Raw genomic sequence first — 21680 nt, forward strand, 5'->3', positions numbered from 1 at the left:
TTGCAATACCATTCTGACTTTTAATTGTTGTAAGCTTTCAAGCTTTTTGTTTTTTTATAAGAATTGAACCTCTTGGTGGAATAAGATGTTCTAATAGCAATATTTGTATAAACTCTTTAGCGTCTAGAAAAAAAAAAAAAAACATATAATATTAAATACTATTTAAATAAACAAATATTTATATCATAATTATACTATACTTACGTTGATTTACAGTTTCTTCAGCAAGAATACCTTTAAAAGTAGTCATTTGAGCTGTTATTTTTTTTTCTTTGGTTGCATTCAATAATTTATCATAATTATCATTCCATTTTAAATAATACAAGTTTTTCTCATCAGTCTCGAACAGTGCATTAAAATCGATATCAATTAATTCATATCTATGGTTTGGATCTCTAAGTACATCGTATTGCTGCAAATATTGTGAGATACTTCTATTTGTACTTTGTAATGATTGAAATCGAGCGTGAGACGTGTTAAACCAATGAGCTGGGAGCTCTTCAGTAAAAAATATATTATTATGCTCTAACCACGACAGACTGTGTTGAACTACGGCATCTATTGAATTTGTACATGTATTAGTTATCACATAATAACTCTTCAATAATAAAATAAAGAAAATAGGACAAAAATATAGAAAAATATTAAAACATTTACTTGCGGTTGAAAGTTTGCGAAGTTGCTGAGTAGGAATATTTAGAGATTTCGTAAAACCAGACAATCGACGGTATGTTTGAAGTTTATTATTAAATTTAGAGTATAATCGTCCACGAGCATGTTGAGACTTATCAACTTTGGAGCATTTTTAAAACTAGAGGCTCATAATAAACGGTTTTTGCTTCATTTGGAAATAATTCAATTATTTCGTCGGCAATACGTCAGAAAGATCCTCATAACTTATTTGCCTGTAGAGAAAAATACAAGTTAGTGCACAAATGTAAATAATTAATCCTACTATAAAAGTGAACATAAAATTAATCATATCACAAACCTTTCACAACTAACAGTCAAATCCGAAGCTATAATGTCACAAAGCAACAGCGAAGTTACATCCGACAAATAATTGTTGAGCTCATATTCAAATTTTATGGCATTGTCAAAATTATTGCGTTCTAAGAGATTGATCATACAGCAGTTATTTCCAGTCTTTTTCAATCTTTTTCTATACACATTCTCGGTTGAATTATCGATATGTTCACGTTTATTAGGTGTTATGTTTTTGTCATTGGACTCATTAGTTGTTAAGTCAACATCCTGTCAAAATACAATCATTGCAACTTATGTATGCGTGTGTATGAATAAATATGTGAGTGTGTTTTGAATAAAATAACAAATGGTAGTAATTTATTTACACTTACAACGTCGCTCAAACTACTCAAGGCGATTTCCAATTTCCGGAATTAACTCTTGAATCAAATTCGACCGTAATATTTAAAAATGATCGAAGGTTATTTTATGATCTGAGAAATGAAGTACAGTAAAAATCATAGTAGATAAAAATAACAACAAATTCTAAAAAGCGATAAACTTACATTCCAATTGATCATAAAATTTTTTACAAGAAAAAAAATTAGAATTGATGGTTTCCCTCGCGGTTTTAGAAATACCGAAATAATACCGGAATTGTACGGTATAAATATCGCATAAATATGGTATTACTCGAGTTATTTTGGCCAGTTTTTTTGCCGTATCATTGCCAAAAATTTACGAAATAAATTAAGAATATTTACAGCAATAAATCAGAAAAAATACGGTATTTTCACAGCATTAAAACCGTAATTATACAGCATATTTATAGTATATTTTCGGCATTTCTGCAGCATCTAACCGTTCTACCTAGAAAAAAATTTATATATAATCGTATAAAATTTTATGTAGTTATATCTAATTTTATATAATTATATATAACCTTATAAAATTATATGCAATAACTTTCATGAAAAAAAAAAAAAAAAAAAAAAAAACCGTCTATTCGTGGACTCGATCCCGAGACCTAATTATTCAAATTCTGATCTGGTAGCCATTATGCCAAATCACTTACTTGAAAGATGTTACTAATTGTATTCAGATGGATACAAACGAACTTTAAAAAATTGAAAACATCAATTTTCACAGATAGTTATATTCACTTACATTTTTTTGTTTGAGTAAGAATTGTATGAACCAATAAAATAAAATAAAAAATATTACATTTTGCACATTTTCGATGATGTTAAATGCAGAAGCGAACAAAAAATAAAATCATATTTTTTACAATTTTCTATTTCATCAGCGTAAATCTGGCAAAATTGCAGGATACTGACAGTATTATTATCACAAAAACAACGATTTCATTATTGTAACATTATCGTATAATAGTTTTTATACAGCATTTTTTTGGTAAAAGTTCGGTATTGTTATAGTTTTTTCACAGCATTTTTTCAGTAAAAGTTCAGCATTTTTATAGTAATATTACTGTAGTAATCTGGTAACTCTACAGCATAAGTACAGAAAGTATATGGCATAACTACAGGAAAAAAACTGGCCAATATAACCATATTAATACCAAATTATTACGGTAAATTTACGGCATGTGCATAAATGCCGAAAATATACGGCATTTTTACGGCATTCTCAAAACCGCGAGGGTTATTTTTTTATTTATTTTTTTTTTTTCAAGTTAACTTTTTTGCGTACAATATTTTGTAACAGAAATAAGCTTTTTTTTAAAAAAAAAAATTTATAATTCAACGTATATTTCATATAGTTTTTTTTTAATCTCTTCAAAAACTAATAGAATGTCAGAAAAAAATTGTAAATTTTAAAGAAAAAACATATTATTTTATCAATTAGCAAAAAAACAAGTAAAACGATATTAAGTGAAAAAGGAGGTAAAAGCAAGTAATAGCACTATAGGATAAGAGTGAACTTTGAACCCTAACTGCATTTCAGTTTAATCTTTTCTTTTTATTCTCTAAACTTTATATTTTTTTTTTTATGAACATTAAAAATTTATATTTTCGTGAGACACAACCGTAAAAAAGTCTAGTTAATGATAGCTAAACAAAGAGCATGGTTTTTTTAGTATGACCATTTTACCCATTTTGCCCCGATAATATTTGGGATTGATATAAATAAATTATTACATACTTCTGAATGTTTCTATTAATTCTACCAAGTTCCATTTGACAAGATATTCCACTGTTTCTTCGTTGGCCATTTCCAGTACTTCAAGTTAGTCAAAATGTTTCCGAGTTGAAATCTAATATAAATATGATTGTTGATATAGCGATGATGGTATTGATGATTTATATTGAGTTATAAATATTAAAGCTGTTAATTGTCATTAAGAAATCAACTATAATTACTCAGAATGATTACTATCGAAGCTTATAAAACAAGACAGCTAGAAAGACTGATTTCTGCTGGTTTCACAATCACGATTAACGGACAACTAATTGGCGTCAAATTTACGGTGACTGCACGATACAAGATAGTAATCCATATCATGGCTGAAATGTACTATTTTTACGATGAAAAGTCACTGTAGTTTTATGGTTATCTCACAGTGATTCGATAACGATTTCACAGCGAATTCACTATGAATTTACAGTGAACTTACAGTAAATTCAGAGTGAACTTACAGTAAATTCACAGTGAATATACACGGAGAAAAAAATATATAAATTTTACAAAAAAAATATAAAAATAATTTTACTATCCCGGGTAAAAAAATTATATATAATTATGTATAATACCATATAGAAATGTTCCTATATAATTATATATAACTATATATAATTATATAGTTATATATATAATTAAATTCCTATGCAATCAATTAAATAAATTGTGAATTTTTGGTCAGTAGAGACTCAATACTTTTTATTTAACTAATTTTTTTTTGAAAGTCCAAGTTTAATTTCTGAGCAAAATTTTTAATGGAAACATTGATCCTAAATATCTTTGTCATTATGTAATATAAGATGTACTATATTACCATCCAAAAAGGTACTTATCACTCTGTTAAATAACGGAGGAGTACCCGGGCCAGAATATATACATTTTTTTTTTCATTTTTAAATTATGTTTATTAATTTTCTTTAAATTTTTACATTACATTTTACAATGTATTAGAATTTTGAGTATTTACTAGTTCCCGTTCTAAGTACTTTTACCAAGTAGAAATTTATTTTATATTTTACACAATAGAGCTTTTAAAAGAAATAATCGATCTGTGTTAAATATGGAAAAATAAAAAATACAAAAAACCCATAGTACATAAAAAAAATAAATGTACATAAAATATAATTAACAAGTTTAAAGATTTCTTAAAAATACTATACTACACATAGTTGATTTGGCATTTTGTATTTAAGGCAGGGATGTCTTCTTTTTATTTTACACACAGATTTTAGAATTTCATGCGTATTTAATTTAGTATTGTAAAAGTTAATAGATAGATTCTTAATGTATGTATCCAGCATTGGAAGATTATATTTATTATGCAAATCAGCTGTTTTAGCGTTAAAGTTGCTGGTACCAATCATGCGAAGACATTTGTTTTGAAGTCTTTGGAGTTTATCATAATTTGATACACAAGTATTACTCCAGATCAGGCATGCGTAGAGCATGATTGGACGTATGCATGTTTTATAAATTATTAGCTTATTGCTTGAATTTACATAGCTATATTTACATATCAGAGGATGGAGAATGGATATGGCTGCTTGCGTTTTATTAACTGTAGATGTGACATGTTTTGTAAATGTTAATTTACTGTCTAAGTTTAAGCCTAAATATTTAGCGTTATCGGTTAGATTAATTTTCTGACCGTACATATGTAATTTTGTAGTGTGTTGTGATTTTTTGTGGGAGAAAATAGTCGCGGTAGTTTTGTTGGTGTTGATTTTAATTTTTCATCTAGTATAATATTTCTCAAGAATGTTGATGTGTTTTGGTATGTTATTAAGAATCGTATTTTTATTGTATCCAGAGGCAAAACTTGCAGTGTCATCTGCGAAGAGCGCAAGAGATGTTAAAGGGTGCTTGGGAAGATCATTAATGTAGATGAGAAACAATGTAGGGCCCAGGATTGAACCTTGCGATACCCCTGCAACTATTTTCCGGCTTGAGCTTATGTTAGTATTTATACTAACACGGAACGATCTGTTGGTGGGATAATCATCGACGAACTTGGTTATGTAGCCTGGAATTCCACAAAGTTTCATTTTGTAGATTAAGCCACGGTGCCATACTGTATCGAATGCTTTCTCAATATCCAATAACAGTAGGACCGTGCTACGTCCTTTATTAAAGTTAAAACTGATATAATCAGTCAGTCGAGCTAATTGTTGACAAGTGCTGTGTGATTTACGGAATTCGAACTGTTCTGGTAAGAGAACTTTGTTGTTTTCAAGGTATTCTACAAGCCGCTTGTTAATGACTATCTCAGTGATTTTCCCCAATACTAATAAAAGGCTAATAGGTCGATAACTCTGTGGTAAATTTTTAGGTTTGCCTGGTTTGTGAAATGAAAGAATTTTTGCCGTTTTCCAGCACCGAGGAAAATAAGATAAAGTGAGACTAACATTGACTATATACATAAGTTGTACCAAACCTTTTTTGGTTATATTTTTAATAACAACATTCTGAATCCCGTCGCTGCCAGGAGCCTTTAAGGATTTAGTTTGTTTTATAGCTTTTGCTACTTCTCTAGGAGTAATACGCGAGAATGATAGACCATCTAATGGTTGTTTACGAATTTGATTATAATGCCGCTGAACTATCATTTCTGTGCTTAAGTCGGTTGGGACATTTGTAAGATGATGTACACTTTCAAAGATGTCAGCCAACGCTTCTGCCTTTACGCGGTCGTCAAAAATAGTGTTGTTTCCATTTATCAATGGTGGTATCATGCTGTTTCTGTTTTTGCGAACTTTTATGGCCTGCCATAATGTGTTATCGCGCGTATTCAGAGATTCCAGTCTAGTTTTCAGAATGTTGTAATTAAAAGCGTTGATTTCATATTTTATATTATTACTGAATTGATTTTTAAGTGTTTTAAGGTAGGGTGAACGTGTTTTCTGATATTCACGCCTTATTACGTTGTTTGATCATGAGTAAAATACTTTTAGGTAGATAGTCAGGTTTATTATTAGTTTTTATAGGTATGGCATGTTTAGTTGCCAATAATATATTATTTGTGAAGTCCTCCACAGCCTTGTCTAGTTGTTCTTTAGTTTTAATATTATTGTTAATATTTATGTTTTTGTCAAGGTTCTTTCGAAAGAGATTCCAGTTCGCATTCTTATAATCTAAATACTTAATCCTATTTACACTTATATTAATATCATTTAATGTTAATAATACTGGTACATGATCTAATCCAAGTCATCTAGTGTTGTTGGCTTTTTATATATACTTATATTCTTTTGAATAGCTAAATCCACTATAGAGGATGCTCCACCGTTCGTTGGTGTTAAAGTGTAGTTGTTTGGAAACTCGAGATTGTACGGCCTTTTGCTGATGAAGTCGAATAGTACTGAGCCGTTGGAGTTGCCACGTGGGCAACTCCAGGCTCTGTGCTTGGCGTTTAAATCGCCTGCCATTATAACCTTGTTGCTAAGATTTAAGATCTCTTGCAGCTCGCGTTTATCTAATTTAATTTTAGGAGGTATATAACTTGAAACTATAACTGTGTTATCGCTTAGCTTAATGCCAATCGCCTCGATATTTTGTAAGCGTAGTTTAATTTCCGAATGATTTATATCATTTTTAACCAAAATAAGTACACCACCACCTCGAGTTGGAGTGTTTTGATCTTGCCTGTAAGCCTTATAACCTCTAACAAAGCACTTGTCCGAAGCAATAAATTTGGTTTCACTTATTAGTAAAATGTCAATATTTTTGGTATATAAGAAGTTTGAAACTTCATATAATTTATTCATAAGACCATTTTGTGTTCCAATAAACTAGATTTAACTTTCTTTGTGACTTGGATTTAGCCATTGAAATTAGATAAACAGTCATTTATTACAATTAACTTAGATGCTAAGTCATCACAGGCTATCAATTTAGTGTTTAGTAACTTAACTAGATTTAACAATTGATTTAGATCACATATTGATTTTAATATTTGCACTTGTTTGAGTAGCTCAGGTAATAAAAGCAGATCACTAACACTGTCTGCATTTACCGAACTAGCACTGGTGTCACTGAATGTCGCATAAAGTTGTTGTTGACGTTGTGTTGAGCTCATCTCCGCATACGTGGCACGTTGTACTGTTGGTCGCTGATTTTCGTTGTTTCCGATTTCTGATATAATAGTTGCCATTTTATGAACGTTCTGTGTTGAGTGATTTGTATTTGCATGATTTGATACTACTTGCATAGCTAAGGGTGTTGGGAAATGGTGGTTATTTATGTTGAAAGTTTGCCCATGGATGGACTTGCTAGTTTGGTGTTGTTGCTGTTTCTTCTGGATTTTGTTTAAGTGCACTTTGGAGCTGCTTCCTTAGGCTTTTGACATTCGGATGAAAGATGTTGTTCCGAACACTTTACACACTTTGGATCATTGGCACACGCATGCCATGTCCAAAGCTCTGGCAGCGAAAACACTGCGTAACGAGCTGATTATTGCGATAATATTCCCACGAGATTTTAAAGTCCAGCAGATATCTTACTTTGAATACATCACTGATTTTATGTGTATTTGTTAGAGTTACCATGAATAGCGGATTTGTTGTAAACTGCTTAGTCTTCATCTGGACGACTCTGGTAGCAGAGATTCCTTTCGATGCAAGTGTCACGATTGGAGATCGTGATGGGCGTAGGTACGATATTCGTATAAAGTATAGTGAATAAAAAGGTACTTACATTGATCAAGAACCGATCCTATGACCTGGGCTCACGTGACCAAATGCTCAGTTTATTCTTTTTATATTTAATTCGCGCCCACACAATATTGTTGAAGACAATATTGATAAGACCCAAAACGATTTTCAATTTATTATGTGACTAATCTAATTTCACAATCAAACGTCGAGCGGTAAACGTAAGATTGTGTACCCCCTACTGTGAACTATCGGTCTGAGCGGCTAGACAGGTAGTAAAATAAGGGATAAAGGAAGGTGGGTTGCCGAAAAGCCTCGTGAAGCTAGTATCTCATTGTTAAAGTAAAATTGTCTGTTAAATAATGTTTTCAAATGTTTTATGTTAACGAGTATTTATTTATTAAATGACTCAATATTCTCAAAATACAAAAGGGTTACAAATGGCAATATTTAGAATAGTAAATATAAAAGCAAATGTTTCATGCATATGGGTTACAATTATTTCAGAGTATATAAAAATAAAAATACCAAACAATGGTTACAATATTTAAAAACTTACCCTAAACAGGTTTTGGTGAGGTGTCAAGACTGTCCGCAGTTACACAGGACACTTATTCACGACGCGTTCTCGCGGTCAATTAATGTGATTTTCATTTATCGAATTATTTATTTATTTATTCTACCTTGTTGTATAAGCTTCAATGTTTATGCGTTTTAAATCTCTGTAGGTTAAATTAAAATGAAGGTCTTCGCGCTTTTCGCGGTAAAATAATTTCAATGTATTCAAAGTCTTCGCGTCTTCGCGGTAATATAAAATATAAATTTATAAAATCTTCGCGTATTTTCGCTGTAAAAATATTTCTAAATATTATTCAAATTCTTCGCCTTTTCGCGGCAAAATATTATTCAAAATCTTCGCATTTATCGCAGTAAAATATTCTTTGATTCTTCACGTTTCTCGTGGTATATTTCAATATAAAAATAATAAAATGAATGAAATTAAATGGATTATAATAAGATGAAGATAACCAATGCTGTACCGGTGCTAAACGGTTGATATTAGTTCACGACTTACAACAATCAAGGACCAATCGTACGATCTGGGCTCACGTGATCGGATGCTATACGCTAATATCGCGTTGATTATGCTTCTGAAGCTAGTAGAAAATAATATACCGATTATACGAGTGCTTACGACGATCAAGGACCGATCCAATGATCTGGGCTCACGTGACCGAATGCTCAATCGGGATATCAATCCTCTAGCCACGAACACCGTCAAGTGTCCGGAGTTCGGTGAGGTTCAGAGTTTGATTCCCAAAAGAACTGATGAGCTAAAGTCCATGGTCTTTTTATATGATCCTCGCATATGAAAAGTGGTGGTAACCAGTTTCCCATACGAGAGGACTCGGACTCGCCCGAAAGTTCTAGGCCCATGCACACGTGTGATCCCTGGGAAACAGATTTTGACTATTAAAGTAGGCTGATGACCTGGCGCCACTCTGTCGCTAAGCATGCTCGTGTAGGAAACCATAAATTTGGAGGTTTCCATTAGCTTTCTCTAATTTCCAAGAATCACATGCAGGTGCGCATGAGTTGGGTGGTCTATAGGTTTAAGATGAAAAATCAAAGAAGACTACCGCTTCTATGCTTAGATTAGTTAAATGGGAACGGATACATAAATTTTAAAAGTACGTTAAGTAAAAATGATGAAATTTCCAGAAAGAGAAATATATAATACGCGTGGTCCATTAGTACAATACGACTTAATTGTAAAGCGTTGACAACGCTCAGGTAGGTATATTTGTCCGGTACGACTTCTGGCGTCAGTAAGTTGGCGTTATACATAAAAAGGTTTACGTACAGGAGGTTTTAGTGTGTACTTATTTTGGAAGAGAGAGAAAAAAAAAATTAAAAATTTTTGAATGTAGCAGCCGTGACACAAGCTCAGTCATGATGTCATTTCTTTCCACGTTTGGTAGTCCTCGGAAAACAATATATTTTGATTTTTCATCCCTTAGTGTATAGGTGTAATGTTTATATAGTTTGTTGCCTAGCCAAACCTTGATGGCCTCGTCAGATTTATTAGAAGTGTAAATGCTAAAATAGTTTCGATATTTAAAAGTAACTGCTTCTTTGCAATTTGATTTAATAAGCTTAATAAACTCTGGTATGTTAGTAATGGTTTGTGCAACCACTATCGGTGGCATTCTTGTTAGCATTTTAAGATTAGCTTCAAGTTGTTTTGTACATTCCTCCAGTGACACATCGATTACATCATTGACTGAATTGTCGTCATTAGCTTCGTGAAGGATTTGTTGGGCAGGTTTCGTAGTCACGTTGCCCGAATTTGCTAGTCTTTTGACCTTGTCATTTTTTAATTCTTCAGACGTTTACTCACGTCCTCGTTTATTAGAAGTAATATTAGAGATGTTTATACTATTTTTAACTTTAGATTTATTTGTTGATGAAAGCCCCGAAAGCTTCGGAGGCTTATTTCTCACAGGAGGTAACGGCTTCATACCACTACACTGTAATCCACCACACCTATATTCACCTTGTTGAATTGTTGAATTCACTTTTAACTTTCAGTAAACACAAGAATCTCGTCGCTGTCAACCGATTTATCTCGTCTCTGTCCGTGCCGAGAATCCGTTCCTCGTCCGGGCCAGAATATTCTCAAGTTTAGAATTTAACAGTTCTGAAATAAGTTTCTTACCAGGGACATTACAAGTGGTAGGCGCGATCTTGTAGCGAGCACCGAACTACTTCCGCTACTGCTTATAAAACCGGTGACCCCTCTCCTACATACATATGGGGCGTTCCACGCCAAATCGGACACCATTTAGCTTTTGAACCTCGGATTTCTTTTGTAACTTTTTTATCTTTTAGCATAGGTTAAGAGAGGCCTTCATAATTTTTTTCAAATTTTTTCCTTCAACCGTTTTCAAAACATCGAATTTTGAAAAGTGTAGAGATTTTTTATTCAAACGCCTGTAACTTCGCAAAAAGTGATTTAAATAAAATTTTCAAAGAGACAAATAATGTTCATTTTAAGATATCTTTTCAGTGAAAAATATCAAAAAAATTTTTTGAACCACGCTTCTATTAAAATTAAAATTTTCAAGTATAAATTCTCGATTTAAAAAAAATACGTACTGATCGATTTTCCTCATGATATAATAAAAAAATATAATATTGCTTTAAAAAAAACACATTTTTCTCAAAAAAAAAAACATCGCTCATATTTAGAAAAAAAAAACTCTTAAATCGAGTATGAATTTTTTTTATTTGGGCATAAAAATTTGCTGACTTGAGGAAAAAATAATTTCGATTTAAGATAATCATTTACTAGGTGCAAGAAAATTTTAATCACACCAAAAACTGCACAGCCGTAATAGATTGCGCCAAGCACACGTTCAAATTGCAATAATATATTTACTATTCTACAAAAATATTTGAAATCACTAAATAATGCCAAGTTAAGATGTAACATTCTGCAATAAAACAGTTGATAGATCGGTTCAATTGATAAAGATGTACTTAATACAAAAAAGAAATTGGTAAAAAAGACAGAAATCATTAAAATATCAAGTATTTGGAATTTTTTTTTAATTGAAAAAGAAAAAAAAATTTTTAGAAAATATACAAATGAAAAAAAAAATTAGTTGAACGTACTTGGTGTGCGTTAACGCAAAAAACTTGTTATGTCATAATTTGTAAATGTTTTACAATCAGATGATATACTTATTTCGCTTTAATAACGCACACCAAGTACGTTCAACTAATTTTTGTTTTCATTTGTATATTTTCTAAAAAATTTTTTTTTCTTTTTTAATTTAAAAAAATTCCAAATACTTGATATTTTAATGATTTCTGTCTTTTTTACCAATTTCTTTTTTGTATTAAGTACATCTATATCAATTGAACCGATCTATCAACTGTTTTATTGCAGAATGTTACATCTTAACTTGGCATTATTTAGTGATTTCAAATATTTTTGTAGAATAATAAATATATTATTGCAATTTGAACGTGTACTTGGCGCAATCTACTACAGCTGTGCTGTTTATAGTGTGATTTCAAATCTTTTTGTAAAGGCATAATTACATGTATATATATATATATATATATATATATATATATATATATATATATATATATATATATATATATATACAATCGAAGACATTAATTCGAGTTGGTTTCGCGAGCAAAGTAAATTTTGCTTATCTCAAAAAATAATTTCAAGTTCAATCATTTTTATGCCCCATGAAAGATAATAAAATTCTTTTATTATTTGAAACCGCCAAATTTAAGGTTATCAATAAATCTCGAAACTCAGAAACCGACTCGAATTAATGTCCCCGATTGTAGGTGTATGCGCCGTCAATTTTATAATTATAAGTGGCGAACAATTTTAAGCACTGCCTCAATTTTTCGCTAGATAGCGCCTAGTTTAAATCGAAGACAGCTTGTTTATTCTTATAGGGTAAACGCCAATTTTTAAGGCCAGCTTTTTAATCCGAGATTCTTAATCTGCGACTTAATTATTGCTAGTATACTTGTATATTTTGATATGAATGTACGAGCAATAATAATCTAATCACGTATTAATAAAATTTCGTATTGAGAAATGACCCTTGAGTAAACGTGATTATATGTATAGACCGAGTTACTGATATTACATTTCGGATCAGTTTTTCAAACCGAGTATATTATTAATCCGGGTTTAAATTATTATTACTGGCATGTCTATATATCATTAATACCAGCACTTTAATTCAAACTCGGATTAAAACGAACCCAGTTTGAAAAAACTGGTACATAATAAAGTCTGCTTAACAAATGCTAAGAACAAATTAATTATACGTATATTCTAAAATATATATTGATAAAAATGTTTACAATTTATTGTGTATACTCATGTGCTAAGACACGAAAATATACATACATACTAAAATATATATTGATGAAAATATACACAATTCATCAAAAATTAGAGATTTATAAATTTATTAAAATTATCAAAAACGGCGCAAGCAAAAATTTAGAAATGTAAAAATAATAACTCAAACATTAAGCTCAAAGATTTCTCATGGAATCGGTAGAGAATGATGAAGGATTGATAAAAAAATAGGTAAATAACAGATATAATTTATATTTATCTATTATTAATCAATTCAAATACGAGAGAGGTTAAACAGGCATATGGCACGGTTGACTCGCGCCGCCACGTTCACACATATGTATATATATATATGTTTGAACGTGTACTTGGTGCGAGACATGACCGTGCCTCCGGAACTTCTGAATCTTTAAAAAAAATTTCTTGTATCATGATTAAATTTCTTGGTTCAAGTGTCTACTCAAAAACCGCTGACGCTACAAATTTTCTGTAGAATCATGATGAAATAACTATTAATTTACTGTGAAGTCATGGTGAAATCACCAATAATTTACTGTGTAATTATGATGAAATCACCATTAATTTATTGTAAACTCGCAGTAAAATCACTACTAAATCAGAATGACAAAATGGCACAAAATCACTGTGAATTCACGATAAAATCACCAAAAATACACCGTAAAATTACGGTGAAAGTGAATTCACTGTGATTTCACTGTGATTTTACAGTGATTCCGAGTCCGCGAGGGTCGGACTACTCTTCTATCAACCGTGTTCAGACGATTAATATATTGCGAATTCATTGTTTTATTACGTCCTGGTTGATGGTTTGGCGCTGGCGCAGTTAAACGGTCAATTTAAATTGGACATAATGGAAACTTACATATAATTGTAAATAATATTTAAATATGGATTGAACAGCCACCATTGGGTGGTTGAAATAAACTGGTTGTTTGAATATAATATATTATCTTAAATATATCTGAATCCGATTTATTCAATTGTAAAAGAATAACTTTGAATGATGTGAAAATATACAGTTGAATCAATTTATAAATTTGTTAAATGTACTCTTAACAATAACTTTAAAAGGGTAAGAACGAAGTTGAGTTTTTAACATTGAACCTGACTGCTCTCTATGATTCTATATTTCAGACTGGTTTCTCTTGATCGAGAAAAATTAGAGTAAGTTTCTTACCAATACAAGGTGCTTGGGCATTAGGGGTGGATCGAGATAATCAATGTTCTCGAATGATCCATGCTCCGTTCTCACGCTTTCTCCGTTTATGTTATTAACAAATGAGTCACCTATCTATGAACAAAAGTTATCTTTGAACAAAATTGGTATTTGTGCAGCTGCACGGGCTCCTCGACGATAACACGGGAAAATACGAATATTGGATTCACTCACAGCTAGAATAATTGGTCACTAATTAGTCATATGTAGTCAGTAACTTTCTCTACTCTCAGAATTGTGAGTTTAAAATTCCAAGACCATAGAAAAAATTTTAGCACGGTAAATTCAACATTCAGCCCCCAAAACACACTGTTCGAATGGGAATTGAGTGATATTAAATGATCAGTACGTTTCATAATTTGGTCAGCAGTCTGTGCGCAAAAGAAAGCGATTTTCAGTAGTTGGGCTTAAAAAAAAAATACATAGCACCCCAAACTCGTTAGAAATCATCGTTAAGCTGTTATTTTGATGATGCCGGAAGAGAGAAAAAATGGTCAAATACTATCATTAATTGGTCAGGAGCAGAAAATTCAAAAAAAGAAGTTTATAACTCGAAGGTCACCTGAAATATATTAACACCCCGAAATGAACGTACAAACTCACTTCACAACTCAATTCAATCAGAGTTAAGAGTATATAAATGGTCACCATGAATTTTAATTTGGTCATTGCTTTACATAGTACTATTCATATTTTAGATCTTAAGTATATGAACCCCGTCACAAACATACTGTTCAAGTGGTAATTGAGTAAAATTGAATGGTCAATGCAATTTTTAATTTGGTCAGTAGTCTGTACGCTAGAAAAAGCGATTTACAGTGGTGAGGTTTAAAAAAAAATACACAGCATCCCAAACTCGTTGGAAATCATCGTTTAGCCGTTGTTTTGATGATGCCGGAAGAGAGAAAAAATGGTCAAATACTATCATTAATTGGTCAGGAGCAGAAAATTCGAAAAAAGAAGTTTAAAACTCGAAGGTCACCTGAAATATATTAACACCCCGAAATGAACGTACAAACTCACTTCACAACTCAATTCAATCAGAGTTAAGAGTATATAAATGGTCACCATGAATTTTAATTTGGTCATTGCTTTACATAGTACTATTCATATTTTAGATCTTAAGTATATGAACCCCATCACAAACATACTGTTCAAGCAGTAATTGAGTAAAATTGAATGGTCAATGCAATTCTTAATTTGGTCAGTAGTCTGTACGCTAGAAAAAGCGATTTACAGTGGTGAGGTTTAAAAAAAAATACACAGCATCCCAAACTCGTTGGAAATCATCGTTTAGCCGTTATTTTGATAGTACCGAAAAAGAGAAAGATCGGTCAAATATTATCATGAATTGGTCAGGAACAGAAAATTCAAAAAAAGTTTAAAACTTGAAGGTCACCGGAAATATATTGGAACCCCAAAATGAACATACAGGCTTACTTCACAGCTCAATTTAGCCAGAATCAAAATTATATAAATGGTCTCCGTGAACTTGAATTTAGTCATTGCTTTACACAGTGCTAATCATTTTTTTGGTCTCAAGTATATGAACCCCTCCACGATTATCAAGTTTCGTTCTAACAAATAGTAAAATATTAGAACATTAAGTGATGCATTTAATTTCCTATGTTTGCGACATCATAATTAAACATGTTATACGCTGAGAATCAGAGCTTTTTTAAATAAATGAAAGAAAAATCGACGAGCAACAAGGAATTGAGTAAAAAAAAAGTTCGAGACCATCTATGTTAAATTTCAAACAAACTAGGTAATACTAAACAGAAAAGTCTAGTCGATGCTGCGTATGAAGTAATTAAATGCCTAGTTACCATTCAGATATTGAAAACGTTATTTCGGATAACTGAAACGGATAGCGTGGGAATTTATTTAATTATTGGATTTAAAGGTTTAGCTACTGGATTGATCTACGCAAATGATGCTACTGATAATTGGTCAGTACAGTATAGTAATTGGTCACTCCTCTAACGACCCTATAGACACAGTGAAGTAGGTTGGTGCTGAAAATACTGCGTTATTTTTTTTAAAATGTATTTGAAGTCCTAGCCACTGAATTGATCTACGCAAACGATGTTACTGTTAATTGGTCAGTACAGTATTGTAATTGACCACCCCTTCAATGAGTCTACAGTCACAGTGAAGTATGTTGGGGCTGGAAATACTGCGTTATTTCGTTTAAAATGTATTTGAAATGAGCATTTTTTTATATATCTATTCAAAATTTATGTTCAGTAATTTGCTCAAAAATAAATATTCATGCGATACATTGCATCTATATCGTGTATGTATAAATAAGACCTACAGATAGAAGAACGTTTTCGTTTTGAGTGATGTTGTTCAGTAATTATGATGTTATTTAATAAAAGAAGCACACATATAATTTACATTTATTATTCCGACGACAATATGTCTTGAACGAATTATCTGACTGGCACGTTCTTAGCAGCAATCGAATGCTTTTAACGAGTTTTAGAGCTACTGAGTAGATTTTGGAATTGATCGATTTGATAATTACCGACATATCCACGGAAAATAATAAAAAAAACAATTTTTTCAGGCTTTCGCCGAATATATCTCTCGATCGGATTACCGATTGAGACGTTCTTGGTGGCAATCAAATGCTTATATCGAGTTCTAGAGCTGATTAGTTTTTCGAATTGATCGGTGCGATAATTCTGAAATATTCACAAAAAACGGAAAAAAAAAGATTTTTTTAGCGATATTTAAGATTTCTCAAATATCCCAGAGACTATTTAAGGTAGTTTACTCGCAAAACGACTTTTCTTAGGAATGCGATGAAATTAAAACATGAGAAACATGAGAAAAATGTCTAATATTTAATGAAAAAAAGACGAAATTTTTTCGCCGATTGTGAGACGAGATATTAACAATCAAAAAGTGCATAATTAACTATAACAGGGCTATGCTGTTACTCTGGTCGTCCTTAATTTACCTTCTTAAGGGCGCCACTGGAAGTGATAACGACCTCCCAGAACCGGATCTTAAATCGTCAGGGTCGGTGTAATTTATTTAATTGTAAGAAAAGGACGAGTTAGGATAAGTTATAAGTGAATTAATTTTCCGGTTAGCAAATTAAACCTTTTTATTTACTTAATAACCTATTCAACCTTTATATACCTTATTCACTTATAACCTTTTATAAACCTTATACATTATACCTTTTATAAACCTTATAACTTTTTATAACGATATGACCTTAAAACCTTATAAACCTTAAACCTTAATTAATCTTTTATTTATTGACCCGCGATATTTTCATTAACTACTAATTTATTTATTACCCGCAATAATATCCTTACTAAAATTAGCCAACTACCTTTGGCATTCCCACACACACAATTGTTAAAAATCGCTTTACCTTCACAATACTTAATTACTGAATTTTCCACTAAAATTAGCCAACTACCTTTGGCATTTCCACACACTCACACGCACAATAGTTAAAAATCGCTTAACCTTCGCGATACTTAATTACTAATTTTTTCATTAAAATCCTTATCTCATTTCTCTCACACACTCACTCTGTCTACTGGACTTATTTTGAACCCTCTGAGTTTAAATTAATTTTCCCGCAATAAATAAATTAATAAATTTGGAGAATTATATAATTATTAATTAATTTATTATTTACTTTTAATTTTCCTCAATTTATTATTATTCTTTTATTCCTTTTATCACCAATTTTTTTTTTCTCCAAAATTTAGAAACTTATTACTCAGTAATTTCCATCAACACGTTACCAAATTATTCAGCTCAAAGTTCATCCGATTCAATTTTTATACTTTTCACGTGTTCCTTCCAGGTACTTTTATTATGATAATTATTTCATTTAGTTGGTTTCTTTAATTAATTATTTTATTTAACTAGTTATCTTTCCGTAATTTTACTTAATTCAATTATGTCAGTGACCTTGACCTTTTTTTTTTATAACTTTTATCAAGACAATTTTCTGTTAATTCGATTTATAATTATTTTATTTGTTTTATCATTTAAATTACTTATAATTAATTAATATTATCGACTAGCTATTCGTGACTAGATTTTACAGTTTTCCGGTGCGTGAGTTCCACGATTCACCTGGAAACTTTTAGGATAATTCCGGCTACTTGCCTGGAAATATTTTACTAACGCAATGGCTCCGGCTACCTGCCTGGTGTTTATTAATTAATTATTTTATATAGTTTAATTCCGGGTTTAAATGATTAATTTTCGCTTTATGAATTTAATTATTCGAATTACGAGTAATAAATTTTTGAACTCTAAGACGCGACGCTACCAGACGTACGACGATGTATTAATTAAAATTTTCCGGCTTCCTGCCTGGAAAAATTTTAAATAAATACCTTTACAACAATTTAACTCTTTGGTTCCTTTCTCGTCGTTGTGTTTGTCTTGGTCTCGTCCCGGTCTGGTCTGGTGATTGTAAATTTTCCGTCTCGTTCCAGTATTTGTACCTTGTCTCTCCTTTTTCTCTATCTCTAACCTCTCCTCAACCCGTTCTCTCCTTCAACCTGCTTAATCAGACGCAATCAGTAATATTTATAATAGATACCGTCTAACCGCCTGGTATCTGATAAAAGATTTGAATAATTTAACGCTCGGTTCCACAGTAAAACACAAGCTCTCAATTAAATAATTTTACCTAATATAAACTCGCAGCGTCTAAATATCGGCGGTTATAATGGAGTACTATCGTAGCGTCTCCTCAGCTGTTGAACTTTTCCTCGATTGGACTAGGTCCATTCGGTCTGGTCGTTCCGGTCACTAATGCCCGATTCTCGTTTTGATCCCAGTTTATAATTGCTCGCTCCCTTCTTGACTTTGGTTGTCTTTTCTCTCTTACTAAGTGGGGTTGACGGTCGAGCAATTGAAATTTCCACTTCCGGACGACTAGTCGCTACCTACCCGGAATACCCTGGGTGGTCATGTCACATGACCGACAGTACACATAATAGATTTTATTTTGAACTTAATTGAACGCGGTAAATACGAATTTAACCCGTTACATAACATGCTGGAGATCTACCAAGTATAATAAAAACATGTGGTTTCCTGAATATCTTGGAAACGGTTCTTACCATTTTTTTTTTTAACTTATCCATTGTTAAATGCAAAAATTAGAAATTTTTTGAAAAAAATTCTGAATTTTTTGACCCATTTGTTTAAAAAGTATTGATTTTTCAAATACAAATAATTTCAGAATTCGTGACGTAAGGTAGGATACAGCAATCACAACTCGGCAATGTTGCAGTCGTCATACTTAACCCGCGGAAATTTAAATGTCACTTAGTTAGGTTAATTTTTGAGCATGAAAGTATTGGAGGTGAAAAAATTTTTGGAAAATTTTTCGAAATCATTTTTAATAATATTAAACATTTATTTAATGATTTTAAACAAACAAAAAAATTATTTTTTGATATTCACTTATATTAATGATGAGTCGGCTGCCCAATTCGAAAACACAGTAAGTGACAAATTTTTCAAAATCGATTTTTTAGTATTTTTAGTTGCAAAGGAGTTTTGTGAATATGATTAGTAGGTGAATAAGAGGGTTTGGCCCCGAAATCAAAACAGCACCCTACCTTACCGGCCTACGGTACGTGACGGCCGTTGGTAATAGAGATATGTTCTTATCGATATTTTGGGCTGTTGTAGGTAATGTAGATCTATTTTATCGATATTTGGGCCTTTTTTTTAATTTATATGGTAATGTAGATTTGTTCTTATCGATATTTGAGGCTGTTATCGGTAATGTAAATTTATTATATCGATATTTGGGACCTTTTTTTCATTTATATGGTAATGTAAATTTGTTCTTATCGATATTTGAGGCCGTTATCGGTAATGTAGATTTATTTCATCGATATTTTGGGCCTTTTTTCTCATTGCTGATGATGTAGATTTGTTAGGACTTGGTTAAAGCCCGATCATGGTAACGCAGATTCAATCGGAACCTGATAATGGTAATAAAGATTTCGTTGGGACCCGTTTCCACCGATCGATAAAAGCAGGTTTTTGGGACTTAGTGGATCTTCACGAACTATTCAGTATATATATTTTTGAATTTTTATTGTTTTATGTAGGATTTGTGGGGATAGAACACTCGAGAATTATCTTGAATTTTCTACGCATAAATTGGTGGTGATATATTTTTTTTTGCATTCTGGATCATTCTAGACCTGATAACAGCCGTAAGGGGGCGGTTTATGGACAAAAATTCGAAAGTTTTTCCGAGAATATTTTTTATTTTATTAGAAGTAGGGGGTTTAACGGTTGATTGAACCGGTTTTGAGCTAATCGTTTTACTCTGTATCCCCACAAAGAATATTTTTTTAGAGGGCGTTGCCATTATAAAACTTATGCTTTTTTGTTAAGTCCTCCTAGTTATAGCTGTGCTAAATGGAGGAGCTAAGTGATAGTGAAAAACATTTTTTACGTATTAGTCATCCGGGTATGGTAGACACTGATGAAATAGTTGAAAATTATTTTGGTGACATATGTCCAGAGTTTATTGGTTCTTTTCTTAGTGATCTATGTTCTTATTATAAAAATTTGGATATAATAAGAAGCCGCTAAGACCAGAATCAGATGACAATGTATGCAGCCCCAGATGACAACTTATATGTTTAGTGGCAATGTGATTTTTTATTTCACCTGCTACGATCCATCCGAACTGAGTTTTTTGAAGAACAGCATCTGGCTGACCCTTTAATGCCATCTGGCCTATGCTGAGAAGCTTATAGAATAGTTTGACACCAATAAGAGCATCAATTTCAGATGGTTTAAAGAAGTCTGGGTTAACTCATGGAATATTTTTAGGAATTTCCAGTGAAGATTGGTTAATTTGAATGGAAGACATGGTCGTGCTTATTTGAGGTACAATTAGAAACTTAACGTTTCTTTGAAATTGATTGTGACGAGATTTTATAGTTGCAGAAGTAGACTGATTAACGTTCGTTGATATATCATCGAGACCAGATACTGAAATATTGACCGTCCTGCGCTCTAGGTTTAGGAACTTTGCTGTGCTTTCAGTAATAAAATGAGGTTGAGAGCCTGCATCTAAAAATACTCTGCAAATTTTGACTTTTCCGTTTTTGTTTAAAATATCGACGATCGCTGTAGCCAGGACTGCTTCAGATGAGACCTGCACGTGCATGTTCACGCTGGAAGAGCTTGTAAGATTAGAGGGTGAAACCTCTGGGGTTTGATCTCCGTTGCCTTGATGATTTTGACGATTATTAACATTGTTATTATTATTGCTGTTTGCATGGTTATGATTATTATGAAAATTGTTATGATTCTTGTTATTATTAGCTCGCGAGTCGAAATGCAGAAGAGTGTGATGTTTTTGTTGGCAATTACGGCAACTGATGGAGGTACATTGAGGTGGACGATGACCTTTGCGAAGGCAATTGATACACCATCCTCCTTTCTTGGCGGCTTCGAATCGCTGAGAGGGATTTAAGGCAAAGAATTTAGGACATAAATTAGTATAATGATTCTTATTACAATAGAGACACAGAATAGAAGAGGTAGAAGCCATGTACGCCTTTTGAGAGCGCGCATCAGATCGAGAATTTGTCGATCTTGATCGATCTCCCGAGTTGATTGGCTTAGAAGGAGCCGTCTGAGCTCGTGTACTTTCGAGTTGGGCTCGCCTATTCAAAAAGCTGATCAT

General features: G+C 32.0%; 1 protein-coding gene across 1 annotated transcript; it reads right to left on the minus strand.

The window, feature by feature from the left end:
- Positions 1-20801: 20801 nt before the first annotated feature.
- Positions 20802-21680, minus strand: LOC103570414 (uncharacterized protein DDB_G0292186-like). Its single transcript, XM_008548136.3, has one exon. The coding sequence runs from the start codon at positions 21678-21680 to the stop codon at positions 20802-20804; it is 879 nt and encodes a 292-aa protein (XP_008546358.3).

The sequence above is a fragment of the Microplitis demolitor genome, chromosome 7, assembly GCF_026212275.2.
Source record: "Microplitis demolitor isolate Queensland-Clemson2020A chromosome 7, iyMicDemo2.1a, whole genome shotgun sequence".
NCBI lineage: Eukaryota > Metazoa > Arthropoda > Insecta > Hymenoptera > Braconidae > Microplitis > Microplitis demolitor.